General features: G+C 43.7%; 1 protein-coding gene across 4 annotated transcripts in view; it reads left to right on the forward strand.

The window, feature by feature from the left end:
- LOC125236395 (Fanconi anemia group J protein homolog) overlaps positions 1-16314 on the forward strand; it is a 127499-nt gene that overhangs the window by 103980 nt on the left and 7205 nt on the right. For all 4 annotated transcript variants that reach the window (XM_048143179.1, XM_048143180.1, XM_048143181.1 and 1 more), the window contains 7 exons: positions 563-690; positions 2068-2181; positions 3023-3129; positions 4090-4275; positions 5187-5371; positions 6289-6382; positions 7143-7256. In XM_048143179.1, the coding sequence (XP_047999136.1) occupies positions 563-690; positions 2068-2181; positions 3023-3129; positions 4090-4275; positions 5187-5371; positions 6289-6382; positions 7143-7256 (928 nt within the window). The remainder of the gene's footprint in view (positions 1-562; positions 691-2067; positions 2182-3022; positions 3130-4089; positions 4276-5186; positions 5372-6288; positions 6383-7142; positions 7257-16314) is intronic.

Raw genomic sequence — 16314 nt, forward strand, 5'->3', positions numbered from 1 at the left:
TCTCCACCACCTTTCTTCCCGTGGGTTTCGTAGAAGGGCCATTTTTTTCAAAGTTGTCCACCCCACTTTTTTTGTAACATGGGTATTTTTTACGCGATTTATACTCAGAATCGAGAGCTTTTTCGATCCTGATAGGAGAAAAAAAATGTCCCAAGATTTCCATACATTTTTTCGAACCTTTCATTCCGTTACCGCCATACAAAATGTATGAAAAATGGTAACGGAATTGGAAAAAACCTTGGGACACTTCTTTTCTCCTATTAGGATTGAAAGAGCTCGCGATTCTGAGTGGAAAACACATAAAAATTCCCAAATCCAAAAAAAAAAGTGGGGTGGACAACTTTGAAAAAAAAAGGCCCAGAAATGGGTTAAATTGTGGCGTAGGCGAAAGGCTGGCAACCTGTCACTGCAATGCCACAATTTCGTTTTCTTTCAATCGATTAATTGCCAAGAGTGGCACTGAACCTTGAGTAGTTTCATGTGCTATTACTACCCTTTTTGGGATACAGGCGTGATTGTATGTATGTAAACCTATTGTATAAATCTGTAACTGTGTTTACAGGTTCGCCAACCAGCTTCCCTTGCTAACCAACAAGCCTATAACCAACAACGAGGCAGTCCACACTTGGCAGGTCCAGCATTTCGTCCAGACGCTCAACAACCACAACATCGGCTTGGAACATTTTAACGGTAACTATACAATAATTTTTTTCCCCTCACTAGCTCGGAAACACGTGTTTTGTCCTTTAATACCAGCGGGTAAAAACGCCTTTTATCCTAGTGGATACCCACTAGTGTGGGTAAAGTAATTTGACCTTGAATAAAGTCAAATTAACTGCTTTAAAATTGATAAAAGTAGGTGAATGTAGTAATAAAGATGATTTACCACCTGTAGAACTACTGGAAGCAGCGAAAAACGCATTTTTTGCGTTGTAGTTTCCTCGCTATAGTGAGGGGAAAAGTTTTGTGTTACACTCAGGTGCAAATTTATTTTACTTCTCGTGTGTTAAAAAACTCGCAAGTTCAGGATTCTATTCTCGAACCACTTGCTTCGCTCGTGGTTCAATAGAATCCTTTCACTTACTCGTTTTTCAATTCCACACTCGGCGTTAAAATACAACTTTGCGGTTGTATAACAAATAACTATATCCATGCTATTTAGCTAACATTTTAAAGTGGGAAAATTACTGCCTTGGGTGACTTGAACACGTCCACACGTCTAGAGGTCTTGACTTGGAAGGCTTCGGCTAGTAGCCCAGTGCTCTTCCAAGGACGACTAGGTCCTTTGAGGGTCCTTTGGTAGTCCTTTGGCAAGATTCAGGTCCCACCCAAGTCAGTGGACTTTCCACATTGTTTTTTTTTATACTACGTCGGTGGCAAACAAGCATACGATCCGCCTGATGGTAAGTGGTCACCGTAACCTATGAATGCCTGCAACTCAAGGAGTGTCACATGCGCGTTGCCAACCCATTGGAGGCTTGTACACTCCCTTTTGCTGTGTTAAGTACACAGCAAAAAGGAGTGTACAAGTTCCAAGGAGGGTTCGGGTTGCCGACGACTCAAAGGACAATAGACGGAACAAATCAGTTCCGTAGATCCTTCCGTCACCAGCACACCGCACCCTCGTTGAGCTCTGGCAACCTTACTCACCGGCAGGAACACAACACTATGAGTAGGGTTTAGTGTATTTATTTCTATGCTTAATGTTTTGCCATGCGTGCGAAAAATTCAAAGCTTCTTCTGGAAAGTGTGACTTTTACTTCATCCAAAGATTTTTGAGCCAATTTTCACAAAGACCATCAAATATTTTATTTGTTCCTTTTTAACTCCAGACGTAAAAACGACGGGATGTTATAAGTTTGACGTGTCTGTCTGTCTGTGTGTGTGTTTTTCTGTGACATCGTAACTTTCGAACGGATGAACCGATTTAGATTTCGTTTTTATTTGTTAGCTGAATTAGTCGGGAGTCTCCTTAGCAATGTTTGATCGTAATCGGTCCACTATTTCGGGGGTTATTTCAAAATTGTAATTTTGTATCGTGGTTATAAAGTAGTTTGTCTATTCCAGAATTCAGCGAAAGCGCCGACATTTTCTGCCGGCGGCTACGCGAGGATCCGCGGACGCTGTACGGAGTCTCGCAAGCGACGGGCGCGCTTATCGAGACCTTACAAATGGTGCTAGGTGAGTTGCGTCGAAGTGATGAACAAGTAGTCGGCGACCGGTCTGGCTCAGCCGGTAGTGACCCTGCCTGCTAAGCCGCGGCCTTGGCTTCGAATCCCGGTAAGGGCATCTATTTGTGTGATGAGCACAGATATTTGTTCCTCAGTCTGACTGTTTTCTGTGTATATAAGTATGTATTTATCTATTTAAGTATGTATATCGTCGCTTAGCACCCATAGTACAAGCTTTGCTTAGTTTGTGGCTAAGTTGGTCTGCGTAAGGTGTCCCCCAATATTCATTTATTTATTTAGATGGTAACTCAATTGCTCTAAAATTTTGGACTCTATTGTCAAGTAAAATAAAGGTGACAGCTGGTAAATAGAGCTACCAAAAGCAACTGAGTGGCTAAGACGACAGCGGCGAACGGCAGCCATCAGTGCGAATGAAAAGTCCTGTCGCTGTGTCCCGTTTCAACCTATGGCCGCCGCTCGCTACTGCCGCCTTAGAACAATGTCGTGGCCAGGTTAAACCATCAGCTGGTGAAAATATTTACAAGCTTTTAATTTTTGTGTGTGACTGTATAGCAGAAGGAACGTAGCTCTTCCTTTCAAACTCTGACTAAGATGCGTACCTATACGACTTTCTGGTTAAGGACAGCATTCCCAATCAATAATTTTAGATCCTCCTCCACAATGGTACCGAATTATGAAGATGAAAAATAACTAACAACTTTAGTATGCCCGCAAGCCACCATACTACACTGCCTAGAGTTTCATAATGCAGAAAAAGATGCCGAGTTAAATAGAAATTGTAAATCTGCTAACTTTATAGACACCTAAAGTAGGTTACCGTTAACTTGTAGGGTTCCTGTTCCGTCAGGACGCCAAGTATTTGGACGACTTCGTGCCGGCGCTGGTTAAGACAGGAGGGGACGAAACACGCTACTCGCAGTTCTCTCAATATAGTCAGGTAAGATTTACTCGTTACACATAATAAATAATACTCTAATATAGTAACTATATGTAAAAAAACCTAAAAAACCTATGCCAAAGCATTTCAAAGTCAAAACATATCACGGTCTCTTTTTCTAAGTTGATGTCGAAAGCATAAGTTACGCTAATACTACACGAATTATTTAAAAGTCTTTTTACTCTTTTGTAGTGTTTGCTTCACCTCTTCACCTCACCCTTTATATACACCCTGTTTTTATTGAATTCTGTTAACTTTAAGCTTCTTTAGTTCAAATACAATCAATTTCTCTAAGAAACTAGCCTCTTAACTCTTACGGTTATCGAATTATTTAAAAAAATACTGAACACATGTGTGGCATCCCTTACCACTTCCTAATGTTATTTGTTTTGACATGTGCCGTCAAACACTTGACAATGACTTTAATGATATGATTAAGGTCCTCTCACACTAATTAATCTATTTATTATCTATGGAATCGAAAAAAAAATTCATTCACACTACACCTTTTTCACGAATAATCTATTTCAGTTGGTTTCTGGAAGCGCTGGTGGCCTAGCGGTAAGAGCGTGCGACTTTCAATCCGGAGGTCGCGGGTTCGAACCCTGGCTCGTACCAATGAGTTTTCCGGAACTTATGTGCGAAATGTCATTTGATATTTTCCAGCCGCTTTTCGGTTAAGGAAAACATCGTGAGGACACCGGACTAATTCCAATAAGGCCTAGTTACTTGGGTTGGAAGGTCAGATGGCAGTCGCTTTCGTAAAACTAGTGCCTACGCCAAATCTTGGGATTAGTTGTCACAGCGGACCCCAGGCTCCCATGAGCCGCGGCAAATGCCGGGATAACGCAAGGAGGATGATGAATCTATTTCAGTTGCTGCACAATTTAAAAATTCAACACCACAGATCTATTACTGATTCGTAAACGTCTAAAATATTTTATGTTTTGTTTGTTACAGGCAAAGGAAACTCTAGAACTTCGTCTCCTCTGTATGAACCCAGCAGTAGTGTTTGAGGGTCTAAAAGAGGCCAAGTGTATCATACTGGCCTCAGGAACCCTCACGCCCCTAATAAGTCTACATTCTGAACTGGCTACAGAGTTCCCTCTGCAAGTCAGTCCTAACCACGTCATACCTCCAGACAGGGTAAGCCATAGGCATAGACAATCTTTATTTACTTTACGGGTTTTAATCGGGGTATAAAGAAATGAGTAGTCTGAAGAATCGCCACTTAAGGTATATAATTGTATCTCACTCATTACTTTTTATACAAACTAGATTGCTCTGTACCCAAAAGTTGCTTACATTTGGAAAAGCTCAAACAAAAACTTCTATTGACGTCACACAGACATATGGTATTAGGAGCGTATGTTAAAGTGTAAATCGGGCCATTTGCAAAATCTGCACTCAATGTTACTTCATACGATACATACATACATACAATCATGCCTGTTTCCCAGAGGGGTAGGCAGAGATCACGGATTTCCATTTACTACGATCCTGACAAACCACTTTCGCTTCACACACTTTCATAACGTTTCTCATACACGCTCGTCGGTTTCGAGTACTTCTGACCTGGCCTTTTTGCAATATTTCCCCGATTTGATCAAGAAAAGTTCACCTAGGTCTTCCACTTCCAACTGACCCTTCCATTCTTTTTTCATATACTTTCTTCGTTAATCTCCTCTCATCCATCCTCTCTACATGCCCGAACCACCTTAACATACCCATCTCAATCTTTGTCACCACATTTAAATCCACTCCACACTTCTCTCTTATCCCGCTATTTCTGATCCTATCACTCAACTTCACACCACCCATGCTTCTTAAACGCTCTCATTTCCACGGCGTTTACTTGACTTCATACGATATGATACGTAATTACGTAGTCTTCTTCAGAACTTGGTCGCATATGTTCGCTCACTATTTTTAACATTTTTGTGAACTTATGTTCGCAATGGTGCGGACCCAAGCTCTCATGAGCTGTGGCGAATGCCGCGATTGCCGGGATAACGCAAGGAGGATGATTATTTATTAACATTTTCATTTATATCCAGGTGTGGATTGGCTCTCTATCAACCTGCCCTAACGGTCGCCGCTTAGAGTGTAACAGCCGCGGCACCGACCAGCCAGATATACAGGACGGCCTTGGACAAGCAATTCTCTGGGTCTCACAAGTCACACCTAGCGGGGTCCTTTGTTTCCTACCGTCGTACGCGCTTATAAACAAACTTGTGAAGAGGTGAGTCTTAATAAGGACGTAATGACTATAGACTATAGCCGCTACATCAGCACAGTATAAGCCAGTAATAAGTCTTCTAACAAACAAGCCGCGCGGGGTGCACACAAGCGCGTCGTGTACGTATGCAAGCGGATTTGGATAAACGTGGATAAGAATAATATGCATAATGATATTTATTGTGTTTTCTGACTGATATAATGTGGTATTATTATACTAATACTTAATAGTATTAAATAACAACATCTTACTTTGGACGATGTCGAGTAACATTTATAGTAATTTTGTTCAACCACGTGCTTTCGAACGCAGTAGGTACATTTCGCGTCGCCGCTGCCGGAAAGTAACTACTGAGTCGTTCTTTTACTGTGACATCAGAGTCTACAAGATACAAAGTATTGATTTCCCAGAATACAGTGGGTGCATAGATGGTAACATACTATCAGTTGTACAGTGTACTCTACTCACAACTGAGCATGCAACAATGGGCTTCTTGCCTCCTAGTCAAATCTTCTTTTTAAGAACTGTCAAAACAAATTTGAACTACTTGTTAATATGGAATTATGTAATATGAAATCGAATTGAGTGACGTCACGGTCAATTCAGTTATTTTATATATTCTACCTGACTTATTAAATAGAAATTCGATTTAAAAAATAACTTCTGTCCATGTTTTTCTAATAATTACCTGATGCTTCATTTTGTGCATGGTATAAAATATTTTATTTTAAGAACAGTCAAGTTAGCCTACTAACCTATTACAAAACAATCTATTATTTCATGCAGTTGACAGTGGTAGGAAAATATTTTTCATTGGGGCCCAAAATTTTAATTAATTTTGGAGGACGGCCAAAGAAGAGTTTAACAGACGGAGAAAGTTTAGATTTACTAAACAGAATTTAAACTACAATTATTTGCAGATGGCGAGAGACTGGGTTGTGGATGCAACTGAGTCAAACGAAACGGGTCTTCGTGGAGTCAAGGAATGTTAGAGATCACAACGATATCATGGAGGTATGTTTAACGTTGCTTATAGTCATTTCATTAATAGTTGCAGAGCATGCAATTTCGATTCAAAGTCAAACAAATCAAATTATTTTACGAGATAATTTTGATTTGAGTTCACTGGTTCTATTTAACAGTTTTAACATATACCTATTTATCAAATATATTGTTCAAATGGTCAAAACTAAGATTTAAAAGTAATGCGCCGAAAAGATAGCAGTAAACGCACTGTTTTTAGCCAGACCTTTCGATACATGACAATCATGACATAGCCACAGTAGGTATCTGGTCGTTTTTCAGAAAAGTGTACGCATTTTTTAATGTAAGCATACGGCCCGAAAGTACGAACGACTCTGACTAAAATGTGCCCAAAAACTCAATATTTTGAAGACATGAATGCTTTTTTTGCTTACCTAATACAAAACGTGTAAAATGCGTGTCGGACAAAGACATATATAACTCCGTATAGACAGATAAAGTCTAAGAAAAAAACGTACCTCAGTACCATACAGAAAAAGGTACGGTGTCCTAGATGGCATTACACCTTTGGGGTACGCTCAGCTAGATGGCGCTGTTATTAATATTTGACATTTTAAAACATATCAAGCTAAGAATATGGGCCAATATGTCAAAACAGGTTTTTCAAGCCTGTGTCAAGAGATGGCAGTCTATGCACTGTGATTACACATTTTACTTCGAAAGTAACTCTCTATAATAGTCGGACCACGCATAATGGAAGGTTTCCATACCTGATTTGCTGTTCCTACAGGACTACTACAGATACTCGGCAAGTTCGGAGGGCGCGCTACTGTTCGCCGTGTACCGCGGCAAGGTCTCCGAGGGCATGGACTTCAAGGACCACCAGGCACGAGCCGTCGTCACGGTGAGTCTTTTTTCATTTGACCCTTTAACGGGCAAGACTCAAAAAAATCGTGAGTTCAAACCTCATCGCCATCCTGTAGTCCTAAAAAATCTGTACAAGAAAAAATTACAAAAAGATCAAGAGGTTAAAACCGACCAAGTGCGAGTCAGAATCGCGTTCCGTGGGGGATGCCCTCTATTTCACGAATTCAGTTATGCGAAATAATGATATGCGCACAGACAGAACACCCCCATAGAAGCCTAATAGAAGCAATATTGTTCGAGACGCAAATCACCAAACCTTGCGGGGCGAGGCGGGAGCGCACGGTGCTGCCATTGGTCGTTTCAAATAATGGCGCACCTTCACGCGTAGCCTTAGGGATGGGACATGTTTATTATAGACAATGGTACCGGTACCGTGGCGAATTTGTTTTGCAACAAATAAAATACTATATGCAGTTTTTCAAACTTATTTATAGTTATTTCGTGATTAAATATTCTTTCTACAAGTAATGGTAAGCAATGCGCAAATTAGGCGTTTTTACAAGCTTTTATTTAACGTACAATGTAAGTTTGTTCGGGTGAAATCTTGCGACTCAATTTTAAAGCAGATATCTTTAACCGATTGAGCGGAAATTTTGCACACATATGTAAGGCACGTGACAATGCAATATTATGGTATTATGGAGCTAACCTGATGATGGACCAGAAACGTGGTCATAGGAACTTTGTAATGAAATGCCGTATCCCCATCGAGTAAGGGGTTTTAAGAAACCACAGACCAACCCAACAAGACGGACCTTACAGGGCGACTCGCGGTCACCAAGCATACGAAAAATCAGGTGTATAAAAGTTTGAACGCGCGCGACACCGATCAGTAGCGCCCAAGTATACAACCCGCTAACAGTGTTCGTGTCCGCTCGGGAAAAATCTTAAATAATTAAATTTGGTTGCAAACAATGGTCTCTTGCAGCATAAAGTGGTGTGGCAAGTCTTCTAACACTTCCACATATAAAAAAAGATGGAATAACATTCCACAGTTAAGTCAAATTAATTATTTTGTTGAATATTGTTTATTATCCGCGGAGTTCATTTATACTGGTCAATATGGTTGTACTGAGCGGCGCCGAGGCGCGTCCATCTTTTTGCCTAGTTAACAATGCGATATGCTATCCCTTTCACGTAAACGACTAGGGATGGGGCCATGTTAGTTTATGTCTGTTGCGGGAACTTCGTACTACCGTTCGTACCATGTGCTACCATTTTATGAAATATAAAAGTATGGGACATGCGTTCGCATCGGCGGCCGGAGACAACTGAAGCGCGCGCAGGCGCCGCGCGCATATTTACGTTGCCGTTGGAGTGAGACGGAAGATCGGACGTGCCACTCTTACGGCCGAGAGTCGATGCAGACGGGTAATCCAAGAAAGCAGTTTTGCCAACTACCCATTTGTATATTTACCCTAAGAGCGAGATAGATGATATGCCATCGCGCTAGTATTCGCAAGTTCTCAATACTTAGGGTAAACTTAGATTAATCAAATTATGACTACCTATTTTGTTGTTTTTCTTTAATATGAAAATTGTATATATAGCGATAAGTTATTAAAATAAATGTTCATTATTCTACTGGTATCGGCGTTTGAATCATCTCCTGCCTAGGTCCCCATATTTGGTGACCCTCGACGCTCACAAGATGTCGGACACGGAGGAAAACCCAACACGGAAGGAGCAAGCTCCAGCACCGGAGCTGTCACAATCAAGCTACGATCTCGCCGGGATCTCCATTCAGTCCAAATTACTGCCGTTTTGGCGCGAAAATCCACGCTTATGGTTTGCGCAGTTCGAAGCAATCGTAGAACCGTTAAAAACCAGCGACGACCAGAAATTCAGATACGCGCTCGGCGTAATGCAAGCAGCCGATATTCAACAAGTCAGCGACATTATTCTTAAACCTAATATGACCGGCAAGTACAGCGCGCTCAAGACACGTCTTCTTTCTGTTTACGAAGAATCTGCATCCAGGCAATTCCAGAAGCTCATCAGCGGTCTCGAGCTAGGAGATCAGAAGCCGACACAGTTATTAAGAAGAATGCGAGAATTAGGCAAGAATATGGTACCAGACGACGGTTTGCGAGTCATATGGATGAATCAACTTCCAGTGCAAGTACGCACCGTTCTATCAGTCAACAATGAGTCATCACTGGATATCCTTGCCGCCATGGCCGACAAGATGCTAGAGCACACCGAACCAGTCACAGTTGCAGCAGTCACAAGAACCTCAGAAGCCCAAGCCCCACCAAGCAGTGACATCGCACTTTTCGAAAAGCTGTCTCAAAAGCTTGAGAATTTGACGCTCGAAATTGCAGCGCTACGTTCCAGCGGCCGGCAACCCTATCGCCGTCCCTTTCGCTCTCGCAGTCGTTCCCGTTCACGATCAAGACCGACGCACGAAATTACACGCAAGCCAGGTGATCCTGGATGGCTCTGCAGATACCACTTCAGATTTGGAGACAGGGCACGAAAATGTGAATCGCCGTGTAGCAAGAACCACAACACGTCGGAAAACTAATACCCACACCGACTTTGGCGGGCGTCGGTGTTCCTGCAGTTAGCAACCGCCTATGTGTCATCGATCGCAACTCTCGAGAACGTTACCTCGTAGACACTGGCGCAGAAATATCTGTACTGTCGTCGCACCATAAGAAAAACCAGATATCAAGCACCTACAAACTTTATGCTGCAAACAACACACCGATTAAGACCTATGGGGACAAGACGATCACTCTTAACCTCGGGCTGCGACGAGACTTGCGTTGGACATTCGTCATAGCAGACATCAAGACCTCAATCCTCGGAGCAGATTTCATCAGACACTACAAGTTACTCATCGACCTAGACCAGAAGAAGCTCATCGACAAGACCACTAAATTTCAAGTCGACGCCGTAGAAGTCTCAACCACTCAAGAAGCCGTTTACCTGATTAGCAGCGACCAAGAATTCTACGATATACTGAGAGAATATCCTGACGTACTTCGACCTATGTCGGTGAAGACACCTGCCAAGCACAATGTACAGCACTTCATCACGACGACCGGCCCCCACTCTTCGCTAGGCCACGCCCTCTGCCGCCCGACAAATATGCAGCGGCGAAGGCTGAATTCGAACGCCTGATGGCAATGGGCATCTGTGAACCCTCAAACAGCCCCTGGGCGAGTCCACTGCACGTCGTCACGAAAAAGGATGGGACCCTACGAGTATGTGGGGATTATAGACGCCTCAACGCAGTAACGCAACCTGACCGTTATCCACTACCTCGAATTCAAGACTTTACGTACCAGCTGCACGATAAGAAGATTTTTTCGAAGCTTGATCTGAAGATGGCATACTTTTGGATACCTATGAACAAAGAAGACGCACAGAAAACCTCGATTATTACGCCGTTCGGTTTATTTAAATTTAACTCCATGACGTTTGGCCTTCGTAACTCAAGCCAAACTTTCCAACGATTCATGCACGACGTTCTACGAGGCATAGATGGCTGTTTCTGCTTCGTCGACGATCTTCTGCTGTCATCCTACAACGAAGAAGAGCACAAGACGCTGCTTCGCCAAGTCCTAGAGCGCCTTGACAAGTACGGCGTAACACTTAACGTCGATAAATGCGAGTTTGGGCGAAGAAAAATCAATTTCCTCGGCTATGAAGTTTCATCTGATGGCATCAGTCCCACTCAAGAGCGGATTCAAGCTATATCAAATTACCCGAAGCCGAAGACAATCTGCGAGCTTAGAAGATTCCTAGGCATGTTGAATTTCTACCGCGACTGCCTACCACACCAAGCTGAACTTCAATCACAACTAAATAAGTATCTGCACAACTCCAAGAAAAATGACAAGACTCCTATCGAATGGAACCCCGAGACAGAAGAAGCTTTCATAAAATGCCGCCAAAGCATACTGAAAGCTACGACGCTATCTTATCCAGTTCACGGCGCTCCGCTGAGTATCATGACAGATGCATCAGACCACAGCCTGGGAGGAGTAGTTCAACAGAAAGTTGACAACGCATGGAAACCTCTGGCATTTTTCTCGAAGGCAATGAGTCCTACGCAACGCCGCTACAGTACCTACGATCGCGAGCTGTTGGCGATTTATACAGCCATCAAACACTTCAGACGACTTATAGAAGGCAATGACGTCATCGTCTACACGGACCACAGACCACTTACACATGCACTTACGCGGGCACCGAGCAACAGCGACACCCCGAGACGCGAGCGACAATTGCACTTTATAAGCCAATTTTGTTCGAGCATCCAGTATATTCCAGGCGAAAAAAACAACATCGCTGACGCCTTATCGAGAATCGAAGAAATACAATGTCCCACGGTCATCGACTATGAAAAGCTAGCCACCGACCAGCACGCTGATGAAGAGCTGAAAATGTTGAAAACACGCGAAAATCTCAAGTTCATCGTAGTCGCACTTCCAGGCATCAGCCAACCAATCACATGTGAGAACTCAACCGACACGCCGCGTCCGTATTTACCTAGTACTTATCGTTATGCTGCATACAAAGCGCAACACGATATAAGTCACTCGGGTGTACGTACAACAAGGAAGCTCGTCACATCGAAATTTTTTTGGCCAGCAATGAACAGAGACGTCGCGCAATGGACTCGAGCTTGCATTGGGTGTCAACGAGCTAAGGTTCATTGACATGTCATTCCACCCATCGGCGAGTTCCCGCAATCACAACGCTTCGAGCATCTGCACATCGATATTGTGGGCCCTCTGAAAATATCGAATAGTTATCGATATTGCGTCACTATGATCGATCGCTGTACGAAGTGGCCTGAAGCAGTACCGGTACGCGACATAACAGCGGAAGTAGTGGCTAAAGTCTTGTACGAGCACTGGATTACAAGATTTGGATGTCCACTACGCATCACGACTGACCAGGGTCGCACCTTCGAGTCCAGCCTTTTCAACGCTCTCCTGAAGAAGTTTGGAACCACGAGAATACGCACGACAGCCTATCATCCCCAAGCAAATTCGCAGGTCGAGAGACTCCATCGCACTCTGAAAGCAGCACTTATGGCAAGAGGACAAGGTTCAAATTGGTCTGAAGAGCTACCGACAGTATTATTTGGACTACGAGCCGCACTACGCAGCGACAATAATTTAAGTCCTGCCTTAATGACATACGGATCTTCACTACGCATGCCAGCTGATTTTTTCGTACCTACAAAGTCGAAAATTGAAGATGCAGAATTAGTACGCCGCCTGTCAGAAATAATGTCACCGCTTGTACCTGTAACTCGGACGCACGCCACGCAATTAAGACCCTTCGTGCACAAGGATTTGACATCGTGCACACACGTCTTCGTCCGTAATGACACCGTGCGACCGCCGCTCACACCACCTTACGATGGCCCATTCGAAGTTTTGAAACGCTATGACAAATATTTCAAGATACAAATGCCCCAACGAACCACAGTCGTCACCATCGAGCGTTTGAAGCCAGCCTACATCTATGATGAAGCCATCGCAAGCGCCAGCCAGCCTACGGTTTCGAGCCCGGACACGCAAACATACGTAACAAGATCGGGCAGAGTTACGAAACGGATTCGCTTCGCTTGAGAGGGAGTGCTATGGGACATGCGTTCGCATCGGCGGCCGGAGACAACTGAAGCGCGCGCAGGCGCCGCGCGCATATTTACGTTGCCGTTGGAGTGAGACGGAAGATCGGACGTGCCACTCTTACGGCCGAGAGTCGATGCAGACGGGTAATCCAAGAAAGCAGTTTTGCCAACTACCCATTTGTATATTTACCCTAAGAGCGAGATAGATGATATGCCATCGCGCTAGTATTCGCAAGTTCTCAATACTTAGGGTAAACTTAGATTAATCAAATTATGACTACCTATTTTGTTGTTTTTCTTTAATATGAAAATTGTATATATAGCGATAAGTTATTAAAATAAATGTTCATTATTCTACTGGTATCGGCGTTTGAATCATCTCCTGCCTAGGTCCCCATAAAAGAAAGCAGATTTATAATTGTGAATAATTATCTAGAATCTGTAGAGTCTGTAGTGTTATTTAGTTACCAACTAAATATTCTAAACTAATCAATCATTTAACTTAGTAAACGTAAGTAGGAGGTAGGGCATAGCGAATGATATTCCGCTTTGTGTGGTAGGGCACAGCACAGCGGATATCGTCTCGCTCGAATCTAGAGCAGAGCCCAACTGGGGTAGTACCTCCGCCTTACAAAAGACCGCAGCCAAATAGCACTAGACCCTACTCATAGTGTTGTGTTCCTGCCGGTGAGTAAGGCTGCCAGAGCTCAACGAGGGTGCGGTGTGCTGATGACGGGAGGACTTACGGAACTAACTTGTTCCGTATATTGTCCTTTAGAGTCGTCGGCAACCCGAACCCTCCTTGGAACTTGTACACTCCTTTTTGCTGTGTACTTAACACAGCAAAAGGGAATGTACAAGTTTCTAATGGGGTGGCAACGCGCATGTGACACTGTTTGCGTTGCATGCGTTCATAGGTTACGGTGACCGCTTTCCATCAGGCGGACCGTATGCTTGTTTGCCACCGACGTAGTATAAAAAAAAAAGTAAAAATGCACAGTTTAGTTTTTTTATGAAGATGACGTACATACATACATACAACATACATACAATCACGCCTGTGTCCCATGAAGGGGTAGGCAGAGCACATGAAACTACTCAGGTTTCAGTGCCACTCTTGGCAAATAAGGGGTTGAAAGAAAACGAAACTGTGACATTGCAGTAACAGGTTGCCAGCCTCTCGCCTACGCCACAATTTAACCCATATCCCACAGTCGCCTTCTACGACACCCACGGGAAGAAAGGGGGTGGTGAAATTCTTAACCCGTCACCACACGGGCACCGGGAAGATGATGCAGACTAAAATCGCACTTCTTCCAAGTTCATCATCAGCTCCATCTCATGACCGGAGGCCTACATGCTCACCTAGAGGATTCTAAAAAACCCACACAACATATGCCGTTCACAAACCAACTATGAGTTCCGTCGCACTTCTTCCAAGTTCATCATCAGCTCCATCTCATGACCGGAGACCTAATTGCTCACCTATAGAGGATTCTAAAAAACCCACACAACATACGCCGTTCACAAACCAACTCTGAGTTCCGTCGCACTTCTTCCAAGTTCATCATCAGCTCCATCTCATCACCGGAGACCTAACTGCTCACCTAGAGGATTCTAAAAAACCCACATAACATATGCCGTTCACAAACCAACATTACACTGAGTTCCCTCGCACTTCTTCCAAGTTCATCATCAGGTCAAAGGTGAAACGTTGGTGGCAATCGTAGCCCATGGACGTTTGTTAAGGAGAATGTCACATTCACATTCATGGTCTTTTCCTACTTTGAATAACTGCTAATATTTCGTTTTAAGTAATTATTGTGATAGTACCTCAAAAATAATCCTTCTACTGAAAGGTATAAAGGATAAATGGTACCATATGGTACGAACGGTAGCACGAAGTTCCCGCAACAGACATAAACAAACATGGCCCCCATCCCTAGTCGTTTACGTAAAAGGGATAGCATATCGCGTTCCCAACTTGACGAATAGGGATGGGCATACTTCGGCGCCGCCCTGTACAACCATATTACCCAGTATAAAATGAACTCCGCGGATAATAAACAATATTCAACAAAATAATGAATTTGACTTACCTGTGGAATGTTATTCCATCTTTTTTATATGTTGAATTGTTAGTTGATTTGCCACACCACTTTATGCTACAGGACACCATTTTAGAAACCAAATTTGATTCTTTTTGATTTTTTTTCCAACGGACATAGGAACTGTTAGCGGGTCGTAAGCTTGGGCGCTACTGACCGGTGTCGCGCGCGTTCATACTTATATAAACCTTATTTTTCGTATGCGTGGTGACCGCGAGTCGCCCTGTAAGGGCCGTCTTGTTGTTTTGGTCTGTGGATATGCGTAATAAACGTTACGCCAAATCATATTATTTGTGCCGTTTGTATATCCGAGGTCTTTATAGAGAGAGTACGTCGTAGACGTCGCATCGGACCGATAGATGGCGCCATCGTTCGTTGTAAGTCGCTCCGGCGTCACACCGCCGCGATGTTGGTAGTCCCGTTTTCCCCACCTGCAACCTAAGCCCCCCCCCCCCCCCCCCCCCGCGCGCCCCGACCCGCCACCAGCCACCCTCATTGTTTCGTCGAACGCCGAAGTGACCGGTTGTCGCGTATTCCGTTCGAACATTTTTACAGCATGGTGTCTCGAAATTAATCTTTTAGTTTCTATTTCCTCGTTACTTCTGGTCAAACCAGAGTTATTCGTGTTTTTATTTAAAAAGTGGCTTATAACATTTCGGAATTATGAAATTTTTCAATTTCATCCGTCAATTCTTTCTTCCCTTTTAATTTACGCTCGTTCGTCTTGAATAATGAGATATATTATGCCTCGCTAGCGATCATTATTCGTCTTTCGGGGTTCTCACGATAGAAATGAACGAGCGGTGCTTTATGATTCTACCCACTTTTTTGTAAGAAAGTTCCATGCTGCAAAAATCGTTACCGTTAATCAGTTTTCTTTTTTAACCGACTTCAAAAAAGGAGGAGGTTCTCAATTCGACTGAATGTTTTTTTTTTTTTTAAACTATTCGCATTTCCGAGACTAAAGTAGGAAGTGTTATCCGTGTATTAAAAGTTTCGCGCGAGAATATAAGCGGTAACGTAGGTAAGTTGCTCCGCCGGGGACCACGTGCTCCGGGGACCACGTGCTTCGCGACCGCGTGCTGCGCGACCTGCGGGCTGCGGCGGCGGCGGCGGAGGAGGGCGCGGTGAAGGAATACCGCGCTCCAAGGAGGTTTGAATTTCTCCGACGAATGGGTGAGCAGCTTCATATTATTTTAGAAAGAACATTCGTCTGCCGTGACAATGTTCGGTTTCCGATTCGGTGCGTAGGACACGTGTCGGCGCCGAAACTTACTGGTAGCGCTGCGATAGCGCCACTGACGGCAGTGTTGTCCGCAACGTCGGCG

Source organism: Leguminivora glycinivorella, chromosome 19, assembly GCF_023078275.1.
Source record: "Leguminivora glycinivorella isolate SPB_JAAS2020 chromosome 19, LegGlyc_1.1, whole genome shotgun sequence".
In the NCBI taxonomy this organism is placed as follows: domain Eukaryota; kingdom Metazoa; phylum Arthropoda; class Insecta; order Lepidoptera; family Tortricidae; genus Leguminivora; species Leguminivora glycinivorella.